General features: G+C 42.3%; 1 protein-coding gene and 1 pseudogene across 5 annotated transcripts in view; one reads left to right on the top strand and one right to left on the bottom strand.

Annotated features, from left to right (window-relative positions):
- LOC112829405 (small nuclear ribonucleoprotein G pseudogene) overlaps positions 1 to 17,336 on the top strand; it is a 108,904-nt pseudogene that overhangs the window by 10,295 nt on the left and 81,273 nt on the right.
- Positions 1 to 17,336, bottom strand: part of TNIK (TRAF2 and NCK interacting kinase) — a 380,604-nt gene that overhangs the window by 359,513 nt on the left and 3,755 nt on the right. Inside the window, exon 1 of one of the 5 annotated variants that reach the window (XM_073897360.1) lies at positions 8,024 to 8,053. The exons of the other annotated variants lie outside the window; for them this stretch is intronic. Coding sequence (XP_073753461.1) covers positions 8,024 to 8,038 — 15 coding nt within the window. The 5' untranslated portion in view covers positions 8,039 to 8,053. Of the gene's footprint in view, positions 1 to 8,023; positions 8,054 to 17,336 lie in introns of those variants that run through there. 5 annotated transcript variants of the gene reach the window in all.

The following is a 17,336-nucleotide window of genomic DNA, read 5'->3' as shown; positions in this document are numbered from 1 at the left end:
CTGTTGGTTTTAGACACATTCTCTATCAAGTTAAGAAAGGATCTCTTCATTCTTAATTTAATAAAGAACAGTTGGAAGGGGGCACAGGCTGGCTCAGTCAGTAGAGCAGGCAACTCTTGATCTCAGGGTCATGAATTCAAGCCCCACATTGGGTGCAGAGCTTACTTTAAAAAAAAAAAAATAGAATAGAGGCGCCTGGGTGGCTCAGTCAGTTAAGTATCAACTCTTGATTTTGGCTCAGGTTGTGATCTCAGGGTTGTGAGATCAAGCCCCACGTCGGGCTCAGCGCTGGGCATGGACTGCTTAAGATTCTCTCTCTCCCTCTCTTTCTGTCCACAACCCCCCCCCGGCTGATAAATAAATAAATAAATAAATAAATAAATAAATAAATAAATAAATAAAATTTTAAAAAAAGAATAGTTGGGTCTTTTTTTTTTTGGAGGGAAGGTAAATCAAGAATGATAGCTAAATTTTACCAATGCCTTTTGACTATCGAAATGATTCCAGAGTTAACATCCTTTGGCCTACTAATGTGTTGTATTGTATTAATAGATTTCCCAAGACGGAAACAAAAGTGCTTAAAGGGCATTTTCTGTGTTTTCAGTTCCATACTGATTTGCAATATTTAGGCTTCCTCATACAAAGCAGGACACATACACTGTTGCTTATTAATAAACAACACTTCATATATATATTTCCCCTCTCCCCAGATCCCATGTCAAAAAGATTCAAGAGGGAAAGACTAGAGTTAGGGGTGGCAGGCAGGAGAAAAAGAGATAACAATCCAGGCATGGAGTAATTCAGCTTGGTCTGGGGTAAGGACGGCAGGGCAGGAGAGATGCAAAGGCTACTTCTAAGAAGAAATTCACACTTCATCCACACCAGTATTTGGCACCAATGGCACCTCCCAACACGGAACCAGTGAAAATTGCTCTAAGGTATTTCAGCCCGCTCACCATCTTGGTCCACTCCCCCCACCTCCCTCTCCCCTACACAGCTGGCCATCCACCCCCGAGCTCTTACCAAACATCTGTTTTTATGTCTGTCTCTACCACTACCTTTGGAGCTCCTTGAAGGCAGTGCTGGTGTTGAACGTGTTGAAAATTATATCATGCATTTGCAATATGGCAAGCGCTGTCCTAAGTACCTTACATAAAAGATGTTTAATTCCTGCAATAACCCCACTCGTCTTACTATTATCTCCACTTTACAGGCATGGAAAAAAACTAAAGAATTTACACAACTTGGGGTGCCTGGGTGGCTCAGTCGTTAAGCATCTGCCTTCAGCTCAGGTCCTGATCCCAGGGTCCTGGGATCGAGCCCCGCATCGGGCTCTCTGCTCCGCGGGAAGCCTGCTTCTCCCTCTCCCACTTCCTCTGCTTGTGTTCCCTCTCTCACTATCTCTCTCTCTGTCAAATAAATAAATAAAATCTTTAAAAAATAAAAAATAAAAAATAAAGGATTTACATAACTTGCCCCAAGTTGCAAAGCTTTTAAGCTGTAGCGCCAGAGCCCAAATGCAAAATCTGACCCCTAAGGTAACCTCTAAGCCACTTTGCTTCCTATAACTCTGAAAATAAATGAGATAAGCCACAAGCTCACAACGAGTCTCAATTATGTCATGATCACCTCCCATATAGGTTACTCTCTGCGGAACTGCCAAAAATGTTCTGGCTGACTTCACTGCCAAGGTGTCATCTGGAGAATCCTAACCAGACGCCAGAGGCCATCATCATTCATTTTCACTCCCTGATTTTAGGACGGCCGAGAACAGGTGGAAGATTTGAACATTTCAGCACAAATCCACACCGGAATAGGCAGCGTGTCCACCTCTCCACCCTCTTCCGGGTCCTCATCCAGAGCCCTCGGCACATTGCCCCCGAGGATCACTTACTTGGCCAGCTCGCCAAGAATCTCAACACACCTCAAGAAAGAACGAAATCAAGTACGACTGTATCCCTGCCCATTCCCCTCTCCTTTTATCACCACCCCAAAGCCTAAAAAAGCTTGGAATCTATTAATTCTATGTTTATAGCAGGAATTTCTATTCGTTATTACCTGGGAAAGGAAGAGTCAATTTAATACCCTTGATTTCAAAGATTCTATCCAACGAAGCCGGAGCCCATTACAGTCATATCAGCTAATTACTGGAAAGTGCAACAGTCTGCATTTGTAAAAGAAAAAGGTATCCAAGCTTAGCAGGCCCTACCCAGTAGAGAACATAGAAACACGATGATGGCCTTTGTCATTGAATTGCATGTTCAGAGCTGATGGAAAAAGCTCCCCCTTCACCTTGCTCTGTTCCCAGAACGCCAGTTAACTGCCATGGGCCTTATCCCCCTATAGCTATAAGAAAAGAACCACAAGAGCCAGTGAGCACTCACTAAAGCTAATCAATATTTAGAAGCTGAAAATAAAGCAAAGAAAAGACAAGTGTCCGCACAGGCAGAGAAAAGGGGCTTTTTCCTTGTGCCCCCAAGACTCAGTTCTAGGCTAATTCCTGTGACTGTTTCTGAGATGCTCTGGGATTTAAAGCTGCACGAGATACTCAAGCACACCTTAATCTCTGAGGAATAGCTGAGACCAACCCAGCACGTGCAGAACTCTTTCCCACAGCAGTCAGGGAGGCGAGAGGGAGTCTGCGGCCAAGGTCGGCCTCATCATTCCCAACTTCTATTAGGTAACTGAAATCCATGTATCATCTGCTGCCACACCAAGAGGCAATCCTCGAACTTCATCTGATGCCTCTGGATAAGGGAAAGAGGATCTTTCTTTACATACACCTCACAAAAATAAGCTTAGAAGGTTCCAGCTGACTTCATTCGACAGATATGAGTGCCTACAATGTGCCATAAACAACAGGTGCCAAGGAAATCCAGGGGATTGATAACAAGCCCTTTGGCTAGTTAGCCATCTGCACCATGATGTAACATAATGTCCTTTACCCTGCCTTCCTGCTAGTCACTGGGGAAGCTGCCCCACAGGCAGTGCCTTTTAGAGTCCACGGAACAAAAGTGCGAATACACTGCTGTATGTTCGCAGCGACTTGTCAGCAATAAAAATTCACCCGTTTCTCAATTTACTGAGCCTGGGTTTATAAGGAGGTTTATGGTCTGCTCTGTTAATGAGCCACTATAAACTGAAGGGAGATAGAAAAGCAATAATTAAAGGCCATTTTGCCATCTCAGAGCCCCTTTCTGCTTCTTGCCGTTAAAGTTCGTAGGACCCTGGAAGATTTCTAATCGAGCCGACATGAAGTCCCACAGTTGCCCGGGACATGGGTTTTTCAATTTCTCAGGAGTCACTACACTTTGATCTCCCAATATCACAATCCCTCCTTTTAAAGGCTGAAAACACACTAAACTGATAGCCAGTCTCCCATCCATTCAGTGCACTGTGGGGCTGCAGGATCCAAACAAGGTAGCTCCAGGAATGTACCTCACTCTGAATTATGTGTTAGGCATTCTATAAAACTCAGATGTAAACCAGACACTATTCTTGTCCATAAGAAGTTTATAATTTAAAGACACTAATGATTCTATGGGTAAATAATTCTAGAACAAGACACCGCTGCAGGTAACACTAAGTATGAACAGAACAAGGCAGGAGAACAAAGTAGAGATTAATGTTAGTAAGGTAGAGGGGTGTCTTACTAACAGGGGTATTGTAGACGGATCAGGGTCACAGAAGGAAGAGTGGGTGAATTTAACAAGACCTGTCCAACCACCACTCACTCATGGTGGGATCAGCATTCTGACCTGAGCAGGGCACAGACCTAAAGATCAGGGTCAACCCCAGTCTCATACCAGCCACAGAAGGTCAATTTCTGATCAAATTTTCAGACTCCCAAGTCCCTCCAAAATCAGGAACACACTGCCTTGGAGAGCAGTCGTTCCACCACTTAAAAGGTATTACCGCTATATATTGAGAAAACAGGAAGTCGCAAGAGCACAATGATCACATTTCATACTTTTCAAATCAGGCCAGCCTGGGTTCAAAGCCAGGCTCCATCATTTCCCACAAGTCACTTAACCTAAGCCTCAGTTTGCACATCTGTAAAATTAGAATAATAGTACAGATCACAGGGGAGCCTGGGTGGCTCAGTCGGTTAAGCGTCTGCCTTCGGCATGGGTCATGATCCCGGGGTCCTGAGATTGAGCCCCACATCGGGCTCCCTGCTCAGCGGGGAGCCTGCTTTTCCCTCTCCCTCTGCCCCTCCCCCTGCTAGTTCTCTCCCTCTCAAATAAATAAATAAAATCTTAAAAAAAATAGTACATATCACAACATTTGACTGTGTTAATAAGACCAGACTTTTAAAATAAGTAGCCCACCGCTTCACACATGGCAAGTGGTCACAGAGGATATTAGCTATTAATATTGGCATTATTATTATTATTAAATAAATTATATTCCAGAACAGTGTCAGGTGCATCTATGTGTCGGTGTGACCTGAGACTCGGCATCTGACCACATCGTGTTCTGGGAACGATAAGGCTGAGGACCAGATCTCTGCCCTAACCAAGGGCAGCATGAACCAGCAGCCTGTGCCGCCTTCCTTCCAGCCCCTCCCTCAGCACCTGGCACAAGCAGACCCCAAAAAGGAAACATGGATTCAGTCGCCACTGGTTTCAGGAACGTTATGCCCTGTACCCCAGCTGCTCAGAGGGAAGGTCATACTCTCCCAGCCTCCCAACCTCACTGGGGCACACAGGACAAAACTGCTCCTTATAGTTTTCCAGTGCATAATTTGACAGGTCTATAGCTTTTCTCTGCCTTTTTTTTTTATAATATCCAAGACCATGTGAGCCTGGAGGATGACCTCAGCGATCACTGGCTCTGAGCCCCCACCCAATTCTGTTACTTCTGCTAAGTTCCCAAGCCCCATCCCCTCCCCACATTTCCCATAGCGTGCCCTTGCGGCTATAGTGACTCTTGCAATATCCAGCAACTTGTCCCTCCACAAGCGATGATCCTTTCAGTCCTCAGCTGTCACCCCCAGAGCTCAGCTCTTCTGCTCCCACCAAGTTGGAGAATTCCTTTTGTCAAGTGATCATAGCTCCGTTTGGCATCTCGTCTTCCTCAAATCTCTCTGCAGATACCCAACGTCATTGAACTTGATGAAGAGCGGCAGAAGACGTGTCTAATTCCTCTGAGTGAAATTACAGGGTTGGTGGAGCAAAGGTGGGGCTTGGGGTTCCCCAAGCAGCAGGAGTAACAGCACGCACTTTTGCATCTTGTAGCCAGACTGTATCTTGTGTTTGCCAGGGCAAGGCATCCAGGGCCCCGGCGGTGCGCCTAGCTCTCAGAAGGTGTTTCAGAGAGGAACAGGAGGCTGCAGCCTGCTAGGCGGATGTCAGCAGCGTCAGTTTCTTAAAATGCAGAACACATACATCCCAATTATGTGTGGGTCACAGAGTTGCAGATTTGTGGGCCCCAGGATGGATTACTGAACTAGAATTTGCGAACTAAATAAATTCCCTCTAGGTGAAGTATGCAGTCTTATGAACTAAGCCAGAGCAGAGAACTTCAACCTTGTAGTGCCCTTCCCCTGTAAGAAATACATTCTACACTGCAACTTAATACACACGTATATACGATATATGCACAGTAATTTTTTTTAAAGTCAATTGCAACCCATTAAACTCACTCCCACAACTTGTTACACTCTGAAAGACTCTGGAGAGGGAAGAGGGTGGAGATTGCTGGTATTGTAAAAAAGTAGGGAATAGTTAGGCCATCAAAGGCATTGCTAAATTAAGGAGTTTAGCCTTATGCTGTAAGTCATGAGAAGTCATTCATTCCATTAAAAAATAGAGGCAGATCAACAAAATACAGGTCCCGCCCTGTGGAAATTAGAGTTTCCTCTGGGGGCAGGGGTAGTGGTAGGGGAGAAGACAAATGAATTGTCTGTGAACAACAGGGATTGGAGAAGACTTCTAGGCAGGGGGGAACAGCATACGGAACAGCAGAAGGGTGAGCAGAAACATTGAGAGAATGGAAAGCAGTTCAGTAAGAAATGGTTTCAGACTGGAATAGCTATTCTAGTCCTTTCTCTGGGAAGGAAATTACTATGATGATGTTTATAAAATAGGAGACATCCTTCAGAATACGAGATGACATGAAGGTAAGTACAAGGCAGAAGACTGGACCAGACTTCCCATCTCTCAAGGTCTTGAAGAGATGGTCTTCCTAGAAATACCAGAGCAGCCTGACTCATGGTGTACAGCTGTGAAGCAATGTCTCAGACACTTGATATTTTAACAGGTGTACTGAGGTGTAATTTACATACCATAAAATTCACCCATGTCACCACCATCCAGTTGTGGAACATATTCCATCGCCTCAAAAAGATCCCACATGCCTACGTGCAATCACTCTCTGTTTTCATTACCAGCCCTAGCCAACCACTAATCCACTTTCTATCTCTACAGATTTGCCTTTTTGGACATTTCATATAAATAGAATCATACAGCATGTGATCTTTTGCGCTGGCTTCTTTCACTTAGCATAGCATCCGCATTGTAGCATGCATCAGCACTTCATTCTTCCTTACTGTGGGATGGTATCCCATTGTACTCCACCTTATTTTGTTTACCTCTTCATCAGTGGATAGACACTTGAGTTGTCTCCACTTTTGGCTATGATGAACATTCAGGTTACAAGTTTTTGCCTGGACATATGTTTGCATGTCTCTTGGGGAGATATTCAGAAGTGAAATTGCTGAGTCATAGAGTAAACTTATATTTAACTTTTTCAGAAACAGCCGAAGTGTTTTCCAAAGTGGCTTAACCATTTTATAATCCCACCAGCAAAGTATGAGAGTTCCAGGGTATCCACATTCTCGGGGCTATTTTAAAATGAGATTTACATTTATGATGGCATGAAGCATAGTCTGAATATAGTTTTTAACTAGCCGTTCTGGGAACCATGAGGTTCACATGGCCTCGAAATTTATTCATATTCCAAATTTCACTGAAAGTTAGAAAAGAAATGATCAGAGATGTTCATTTGAACCATGCTTGAAATCCCTTAGCATTGACATGCAATATCAAACAAATGATCACAGAAAATTTGACCAAACTATTTGTCAAAGCAGAGTTATCAAGGAACCAAGCATGGCAAACGAGAATGGGCCTTGCACATTAAACAGAGTCTCCGCAGGGACAAAATCCTAATTGTGAACCCCGCAAACAAGCAGCAACTTAGAGAAGGCAGGGACCCAGAAAGAAGGTTAGGGAACTACTGCTTTAAATCTGATGCAACTTGCCTTGGATCAGGTGATAAGCTACCAAGCAGAGACCCTGCTTTCAGAAAAGAAAAGAAACAGACCTGGCCTCAAGGGGACAAAGGATACTCGCAGTAATGCTCCTGCTGCTTTGTAAACCCCAAGTACCTTTTACAAACACACTCACAAATTAAAGGAGGGGGTGGGCACCCAGAGAACCAGCAAGAGCTTTGGTTCAGAGACCAGAGGGACACCACGCTCTCAAACCCCTGCCATTTACATTTTTCCAATCTAGAAAACAAACCCGTTATCTGGGGCTGGGATCTCTGCGCCTCTCACATTTTACTTTAAGTGTCATAGATAGTTCACTGAATGTGTATAATGCCCTCTCTTCACAGACAGGCTTCCTCCTTGGGAGGGACCCTTTTTCTTCCTAGGGATGAAGACCTATGAGGACCTATGCTAATTACCCGCTAGCACTCTTTCTGGGGCCATCAGCTAAGTGGGAGATTTAGGTACCCAGCTGGTCGGGTTCCAAGAGATTTCCCCTGCTAATTTTCAGTCACTCAAGGAAAACAAAGGAGTAAGATTGAGTTACCATGATTTTAAAGAAACAGTGTTCCTCTTCCCCTTCTCTCTCCAGCTCCCCTCCCCGGCCCCCACCCTTCCCCCTATCAAAATATGTAAACTTCTGTATTTCACACTTTTACATCTGTTCTTCTCCCAAAATAAAAGCTGTTTATATTCAAGAAATTATGACTACAATACCAGTGCGAGTTACATCTTTAAAATACTCACCGACAGAACATACATATTATTCTGACCGAAGTGTGTGCAATGTTCTTTCCCTGAGTAGCATCCGGGTATTAAGTTCCAGGGGAGCTCGGTAGGGCTTTTGTTTATTCGCATGAAAAGAAAACCCTGTTCTCTCTGACTGGTGCTAGAGCTACCAGTTTTAAAAAAAGAAAACAGAGGGGTGCCCGTTTAGGAATAGCAAACACTTGGCTTTGACCTTATCACCTTATCAACCATACTTGAGTAGGACACCAGCACCAGAACCATCCGAGCTCAGTTTGTGGCCTCTAAAAGAGTCAGTCTTATGAGTTCAACTGGAAAACGGCAGCACTCCAAAACTCAGAGGGCCCTCTCACCCATGCAGATGGTTGCAGGGGAACCATGTCAAATTCAGAGTTTCCTGGGCCTAAACTACCACCACCAAAGGAAACAAAGCTTCCCAAACTTGGTCCCAGGAAGAACTCTTTGAATGACACAGTCACTGGAGAGTAACCCCATATAGAGAGTCACGAACATTCCTGAGTAAAATGCTTGCACAGTTCGATGATACTTTAATGATATTAGGACCTCTTCTGAGAAAGTTGGATCTGTCCCCAGAGCTGCAATATTACAAAAAACTGTATCATCTTTAACTAGGTATTTCTTATATCCAGGCTAATGATGACTACCTCACATCTCTTTTCCCTTTAAAATAGGCCTTCTAAGAGGGGGGTCTGTGAATTCAATTTTTTAAAGGCATCTTCCCAGCAGTAAGTATGAAATTTTGATACATACTCATTATCGAGTTGTATACAAAGTTACCTTAACAACCCCAAATAAAAACCCACCCAATATAAGCGGTGTGTTTATCTAAGACCTAAAGATTAAAATAACAACACGGGACATCTCGGTAGCTAGGTAAAAGGTGTTTATAGATTGTTGTTACAAGAAAAGTCAGATCCTTTAGCCTGCTGCCTAGATTCCAAAAGTCCATTTCATTTTCTGTTTCACAAAATACACAACTCAAAGATTTCAGGCTTCAAACAAAAGCAGGAGCTGAAAGTGCTGTGAATATGGATTCCCTTTTCAGCTTCTAGGCAAATACCAGCATCTCCTGGGCTTCAAACTGAATCCCTACAGGTCCATAGGGAAAAACAGGAAATTAGCACTAAACAGATGCATCTTCCTGGTCATGGGGGTGGGGTTTCTGCCCCCTGAATTAAACTTGGCTAAAAAAAAAAAAAAAAATGGCAACACAAAAAACAGTCCAGGATTATCAGTTGAAAGTGTTGACTTTTGCAGTTCAAGTATCCCTTTTCTTACAAACAACTCAAATGCATATATTAGTGTGAAATTTTAAATTCCGTATTCCTGAAAGTATGTGCCTTCCACAATTTGAAGCCATACGCCTTGTGAAAAAGTTCCAGTTACCTTATATAAATAAATCACTATTTTCTACTCTGCAACATTTTCAGGCATACTCAAATTTCTGTGGATATGCTGTGTTTTCTAAAACAACCTGTATTTAGTAAGTCATTCTTACAATTATTTCTTTAACATATGCTTCTCCCCATTCATTAGGCACCAAGATCCATGAGGGCAGTGTTCACGGGTGTCTCCTTCACCAAATCCTCAGTAGCTAGCACAATGCTAGCCACACAGTAGATGCTCCATTAATATTTGTTGAATGAATGAATGAACCAGCATGAAAGAAACGAGAAAAAAAGAAAGCTGTATTTTAAAAGTTTAGGCCAGTGATTCCAAACCTCAGAAGTACACCAAAATTACCTGGAGGGCTTCCTAATGCACAGGTTACTGGATCCCATCGCCAGTTTCTGATTCAGTAGGTCAGAGAAGCAGGACCTAAGAGGTGAGCGTGAAGGTACTGCTCCAGGGATCTCACTTTGAGAATGACTGTCTAGGCAGTTAACCTGTCAACCAGCTCTTAGAAAAATCACAATGCACAGGATAACATTTACTAAAAATCTGCCAACTGCAGACTTCTCCACTTCCTACTGAGTAAGCCACGCAGGTCCTTGCTCCAAACTCTATCGAAATTGCCAACACAGGACATACGTGCAAGGGGACGGTACACAGACACATGTCCAAAACAGCAAGAAGTCATTAGTACAGTCGAACTAAAGATGTTTCATTTCTCCAGTGCATTTCTTTATGATGTATCCTACTGTGCGGTTTAATCTATTTTTCTCAGATGGAAATTACTAAACCGCAATGCATAGCCGTTCTTTCTTGCACAACCCCACTTCATTTCACTTACTAATGGGAGTTTCATCTGAGGCCAGGACATGAAATGTAGCAAAGAGGCCCATTTTAAAGCTTACTGATGTTGTTTATATTTTAGTGTCTGTAAGGACCCGAGCAATGATCAACACTCAGTCCTTAATGATCAGAAAGTAAGCAGAGGCATTAATAAGGTACAGATTTAATCTAAACCTGTCACCAGGTCTAACAAAAGGATACACAAAACCAATCTAACAGAATCCCAAGCTCTAACTCTGATCATTGCATAGGTTTTTAAAGAATAGCTAGCATTAACTTTCAAATGTATACGTTTCTCATGACCCTGTTCTGAATTTAAGTGCATTTATATCCAGATTATAACCAGAGAGGGTATTTAATTAGATAATCTTTGCAAATACTTTGAAGATACTAAATGCTCTATAAATGCTAAATATTATTATTATTATTTAAATATAGCTTGCAATTACTGCTTACAACCTATTCCACCCACCACACTGCTATAATTTGATTACAGGCAGCTAAAAAAAAATTAAAAAACAAACAAACAAACCCTAGAAGTAGAAATGATGAAACAATGTCCATGTGAAGTTCTGGATTTCTACCCTAGGCATAAATAATTTATAGGCATTTTAAATGGCAGGTTAAGGTATAAAATCAAATAAAGCAAGGCAGTTGGTCTCTGGTCTCCACAAAACTGACGACCCCAAAGGTGTGTCAATTTTAATAGTTCCTTACCTATAAACCTAGTGGAGAACAGATTGTGTTCCAAAATGCAAGGCCCTTTACCCTTCTGGCTACCAGCTGCATCTTCCATTTTCTCCACTGTAGTCTTAAAATATCCATAATCATCTCAAAGAAGGTACAACTTGAGATTTTGACTTTAATAATTATCTGACAGATAAAGGCTTGAGCATGGCCCCCGTTATAACATTATCTTCTGGCTCCTCTTGCTAGCTTCTGCAACAGTCGCACATTCGGTGGTCTCTAGTTCTTAAAAAATGGAAACCTTTGAGCCTGATTCCACATGTCTTCCAAACACACCTGTCGAGTGATTTTCCAAAGAGAATGACAGATTGAAGGTAAACATGCCTGATACCCAGTGTACAAGGAAATCCCTGCTAATCCCCAAATGGTTCACATTTTATGGTTTTACATTTTTAAGGCAAGAAAAAGAACAATTAACATTGTTAATTAAACTGACCGTGGTTATTTAAAAAACAAAATCACAAGGAAATAACACTCAAACACCATAAGCTCATCAGAGAGAGCTTGTGCCCCAAAGAAAGGCTTCTGGGAAATCTGAACTTGAGGTAGATAATACATCAGATAATTCTGATGTCCTGACAAGGTCTACTGGGCAAATAATGGCCGTGTGAATCACTATTGGCAGTGACTTTGGGGCAGGTCAGTTGTAAGCACAGCCATTTCGTAGCTCTATGACTTTTGGTAAATGAACTGATTTTTCTAAGCCTCATGTGTTCCCCTATAAATCGTAGACACCTCCCTCACAGGAAATTTAGAGGAAATCTGACAGTATCAAGAGCCTTAGAGGTCATTTACATACTTTTATCATAAACTGCACTTCTAAGAAGTTATTCTAAGGACACAGAGATGTATACAAAGACTATGTATGTTTATTGACCCACTATTTGTAAGACTTGAGAAGTTGGAAATAAGCAAAAGCTTTACCAGGAGGAATTGGTTAAACATAGTATGAGTCATCCCCACAATAAAATGCTAAGCAGTCATTAAAAACATGTGACTAGAAATTTGAACCCTGACTGAATACCTGAAGAAATTTTAAATTACATACTAATTTCGAAGCCTGATAATAGTATTGTGGTTATGTATTTTTAAGAGTGTTTATCTTTTAGAGCTGCATACTGGAATATTTACAAATGAAATGATACGATGCTTGAAAATAATATGGGGGAGGAAGCGGATGGAGGTGTGGATAAAACAAGACTGGGCATGAATGGATCACTGTTAAGTTGGGGGCTCATTCTACTATTTCTGTCTATTTTACATATCAGTTTTATTCAGATTAAATTCACACTCTATAAAATTCACCCTTTTGAAGTGAACAAGTGATTTTTAGTATGTTCAGAGCTGAGCAACCATCACCACTGCCTAATTTTAAGAAATTAGCAGTCATTTTCCACTTCCCCTCAAGCTCTAGAAACCACTAATCCCCTTTTCTTCTCTATAGATTTGCCTATTTGGGGCATTTCATATAAATGGAATCCTATAACATAGGGCCTTCTGTGTGCAGCTTCTTTCACCTAGGATAATGTTCATCCATCTTATAGCATGTATCAGCACTTCCTTTTATTGATGAATAATATTCCATGGTATGGATATACTACATTCCATTTGTTCACTCATAAATTGGTGGACATTTGGGTTGTTTCCACTTTTTGGCGAGGATGAACGATAATGCTACGAGCATTTGTGGACAAGTTTTTGGTTGGATATATGTTTTCAGTTCTCTTGGGTATATACCTAGGAGTGGAATTGCTGGGTCACGTGGTAACTCTGTTATTTAACATTTTGAGGAACTGCCAACGTATTTTACAAAGTGGATGTACCACTTGACATTACCACCAGGAATGTATGAGCATTCCAATATTCCTTCCACTTTTACCTAAGTTTAAAATTCCCCACGACAAAGAATTTTTTTTAATTACGTTATAGAAAAACATTAACAGCATGCAAAAAGGGTGACTATTACGTTTAAAAAACAGGATGCAGGGGCACCTGGCTGACTCAGTCATTAGAGTATGGGACTTTTGATCTTGAGGTCATGAGTTCGAGCCCCACACTGGATGTAGAATTTACTTTTAAATAAATAAATAAACAAACAAAAGAAGCAAACAACTGAAAACACATTTTTGAAAAAATAGGTTGCAGATAATATATACAATATGAACATAATTTTTAAAACTATCTAGTTAGCGGGGCACCTGGGTGGTGCAGTCTTTGGGTGTCCAACTCTTGGGCTAAGCTTAGGTTGTCATCTAAGGGTTGTGAGATCGAGCCCCGCCTCCACTCCACACTCAGCACTGAGTTGGCTTGAGGCTCTCTCTTCCTCTCCCTCTCTCCCTACCCCCCACCCCGCACGTGTGCACTCTCTCTCTCTCTCAGATAAATAAATAAATCTTTGGGGGGGGAAGCTATCTAGTTAGCTACGCAGAGAAAAAACCTACTAAGCCATATACCAAAAGGAGTCCTGCAGCCCCAAAGGTCATCCTGGTGGTGAGTCCTAAGAGAATCAAATATATGCACTGCCTTCAGGAAGTTTACTGCCTAGTAGTGAATATAATCCAGGACAGAAAGTTCTTTTTTTTTTTTTTAAGATTTTTATTTATTTATTTATTTGAGAGAGAGAGAGAGAGAGGGGGAGGTGAGGCACAGAGGGACAAGCAGACTCCCCACTGAGCAGAGAGCCCGATGCTGAACTCAATTCCAAAACTCCAGGATCATGACCTGCGTTGAAGACAGTCACTTAAGCGCCTGAGCCACCCAGGCGCCCCCCAGGATAGAAAGTTCTGAGTGTGAGGTCAGTTCCAAAAGGGCATACAAATGGGATAGATAACTACTACCTGAGAGAAATCAGGGACAATTTTGTGGGAAAGGTGGCATTTGAATGCTTAGCGTTAGGCTAGGAGGCACAGAAAAGCCCCCCCACCCACCCCCAGCAAAGAGCATCCATGGGGAGAAGGAAGTTGTTCTCTGTGGCAGGAGTAAAGGATCGGTGGTCAGAACTGCAGCGCATGGCAGGAAGCCCAGCTGAATCATAGCCGAAGAGTTCAGTCTTGGGTCTGTAGACAGTGAGGAGTCAGGGAAGGCCATGAATAAGAAACCCCAAGACTGAAAATGTGCTGCTGAAGAGCAGTGTGGCTGCAGGGGCCAGTACAGGGAGACCACTCAGGAGAAGGCTGGTGGCAGAGTCAGAGGAGTCAAGTCTTGTCACGGCGGCTGCCCAGGGGACCGTCACTGAGGTGCTTGTAGGGAGGAATGGAGCAAAAGGCCTCGTGCCAGAGACAGCAAGGAAGGCCGTGTAAGACTGGGGTGAAATAAAATGTGTTTTGAGAATTTCCAGGCACCCCTAGAGACAACTGGAGAAGAGCCTGGGCGTGTAAAAAGCAGAGAGCGAATCATCTTTCTCTAGAGGGAAATAAGCTTCCAACCAGAATGAAAGAAATTACAAGCGGAATTCATCCAACATTTTCTATTTAAGTCCTCCCTCTCTCTCCTCTAGGAACCTTATATTTATATGAGCAGAATAACATTTCATTCAAAAAATATCACCCAGATTTTCTTGGAATTCTCAGCACACTGCTAGTTCAGGCCCTGTTCTCAGACAGCTACTTCCCCCACAGATATGGAAGAACCAATTTGACATAAAAGCGTTTTTCAGACACAAGTTATCCCAAATTCCCTCAGAAACACAGACTCAGAGACTGGCAGTGCTCAGCTGGGCGTGGCAGCCGTGATCCAATCACAGTAGCTCAAAGCCGGGTGCATGTTAGAAGCATACCCCCGAAGGAAGGAATGGTATGGAACAAGAAGGGCATGGAAGACGAATACCGGGGCAGAGACACAGAAACACAGAAAGAAGATTCAAAATGACAAGCTTTCAAAGAGCCTTACAGGTAAGGAAGCAGGCGGTGTGATATTTTCGTGAAGGAAAAATGCTGGGTATTCTTTCAACAACAAAATATTCTATGACCTGGGGCGCCTGGGTGCCTCAGTCGTTAAGCGTCTGCCTTCGGCGCAGGTCATGATCCCAGGGTCCTGGGATCGAGTCCCGCATCGGGCTCCCTGCTCGGCGGGAAGCCTGCTTCTCCCTCTCCCACTCCCCCTGCTTGTGTTCCCTCTCTCGCTGTGTCTCTCTCTGTCAAATAAATAAATAAAATCTTAAAAAAAAAAAAATTCTATGACCTCCTAAGTAGACAATTATGCAAACAGCAAACCATGACTTATATTCCATTTTGTACTAAGATTGCTCCAGTTAATAATGGATACTGAAAATGATTATGCATATTTCTCTGATATTCTGATAACTACCACTGCACACTATTTTATTATGAGGCAATGTCATGGCAAAGAAAACACCTGTTTAATATCTCTAAAAATCTACAAATGTATCTAATTAAAAAACTGCTCTGCTATTATCATTTTAAGATACTGTCTTCTTATCAATTCCTGCAACTTTACTAAATTCTCATTTAAGGCCAAATTTAATTAAGCGCTCTGGGGTAAAGAATAAATAATGTTTCAAGATTTCTTTAAACCCCCCCGCCCCCCCCCCCCCCCCCCCCCCCCCCACCCCCGCCCAGAGACCTCTGACCAGAAGGTTTTAAATGCGGGACTAGTATTGTATCATTTCAGGTGCCCACACTCCACCCTAATACACAAACTTTGTAAAGGCATAGGCATAATAAATGTGGTTTGATTTAAATAATGGTTAATCCATAAAGAGGGGGAAAAGTTTTAAAAAAAGAGAGAGAAGAAAAAAAGAAGAAAGTTTTAATGAATAATGCTGATACCTGATGCTAGCTTAGAAATACGCTAGGGGCGCCTGGCTGGCTCAGCCATTACAGCATGCAACTCTTGATCTCAGGGTTGTGAGTTTGAGCCCCATGTTGGGTGTAGAGATTACTTAAAAATAAAATTAAAAAAAAAAAGTAATGAATGCTGACCCTGGGGCAAAGGTCAACCCAGGCGGGCAGAGAAATATACACTGTCATGTTGACACATAAAAAGGAAAAGGTACTATTAGAAAGTTGCAGGACCTTCTGTTATCTTTTTTTCAGGATCATTTTCAATTAGGTGAAATCATTGGGATCAAATGGTAGACTCAAGATTCCCATAAAATTCTATTTAATCATGGAATAGTGTATTTGTGTAGTGCTTTACGGTTTTCACAGTATTGCCATAAACACTTTGATTGTTGAAGTCAGCATATGAGGAAGGCAAGCAGTTGAGTTCATTCCCATTGTTAAATGAATTATGGTTACGTGACTTACCCAGAGTCACGGAAGTACTAAGACATGGACACAGAACCCAGTGCTCAGTCCACTCCACTCACCTACTCACTAATTTGTGCATATATCCGTTTATGCAACTAACTGCAATTACAGACTCAAAGATGAGCAAGACCTAACCTCCAGCCTCATGGAGCCCATAGTTTATTAAGTAGGAAGAAAATAATCCCCACACCATTTATAACACAAGGAGAAAAAGTGTAGCAGGAAAGATGTGTGCAAATCTTCCAGATGAAGTCAGTTCTTAAATCTAGGTCTTAAGAGACAAAGAAATAGCTGGGCCTAGAAGGCAGTGAGGGGCAGGGAGGAAAGACAAGCAGAGGTCATCTAATTCTGTTCAAACAGAAAAGTGAGTGCGAGTCCTGGCAGAAACTTAAGAGTATGAAGTCAGCAGCAGCCAAACTTGGCCTTGAACGCCTTCCTCTGTGGGCCAAACTAAGGACAGCCAAAGTGCTCAGACTCAGATATATGCTAATCTCCAAAAAGCTTTCTGGGCTGATCTCACCTCACATGCAGTAAAGCACCCTGGTGGCAAATTTCATTTCTTTTAACACTGTGATGTCTTGAAGGGAGAATGACTCAAGCCTTGAGTTTGAATGAGTAGATTGTTTTCTGTGGCCTTTGTATGCATACACACATTTCATACACCCACATGGGTAGTTTATAACCATGACACTATATATGAGTATCCACATAGATTATGCAAAACATACATAGAACTCTATAAACCTCACATGCAGAGACATCTGAATAGTGTGCATGTCTAGACTGACCCCGTGGGACCAATTCAGATGGAGATGGGTTACTGAGAGAGGGTACTGTGCAGGACAACCATCTGTCCTAGATGATTCAGACACTCATTTGCCAGGACAGAAAGAATTGGGGGTGGGGGCGGTGCTGAACAAGATGAATTCCAAAGGTATATTAATGCTCCACGGTTTTATGTAGTATGAGCTTACCTGCATGAAGCAGTTTCTCTATTCTCGATAAATACAATTCCATGACTCTGGTGAAATAATTCCTCA

Source organism: Callorhinus ursinus, unplaced genomic scaffold, assembly GCF_003265705.2.
Source record: "Callorhinus ursinus isolate GAN/ISIS: 27379988/994484 unplaced genomic scaffold, GSC_fseal_2.0 scaffold1, whole genome shotgun sequence".
Taxonomy (NCBI): Eukaryota; Metazoa; Chordata; class Mammalia; order Carnivora; family Otariidae; genus Callorhinus; species Callorhinus ursinus.
The sequence above is the reverse complement of the archived record's forward strand: the minus strand, read 5'-3'. Positions and strand labels throughout refer to the sequence as shown.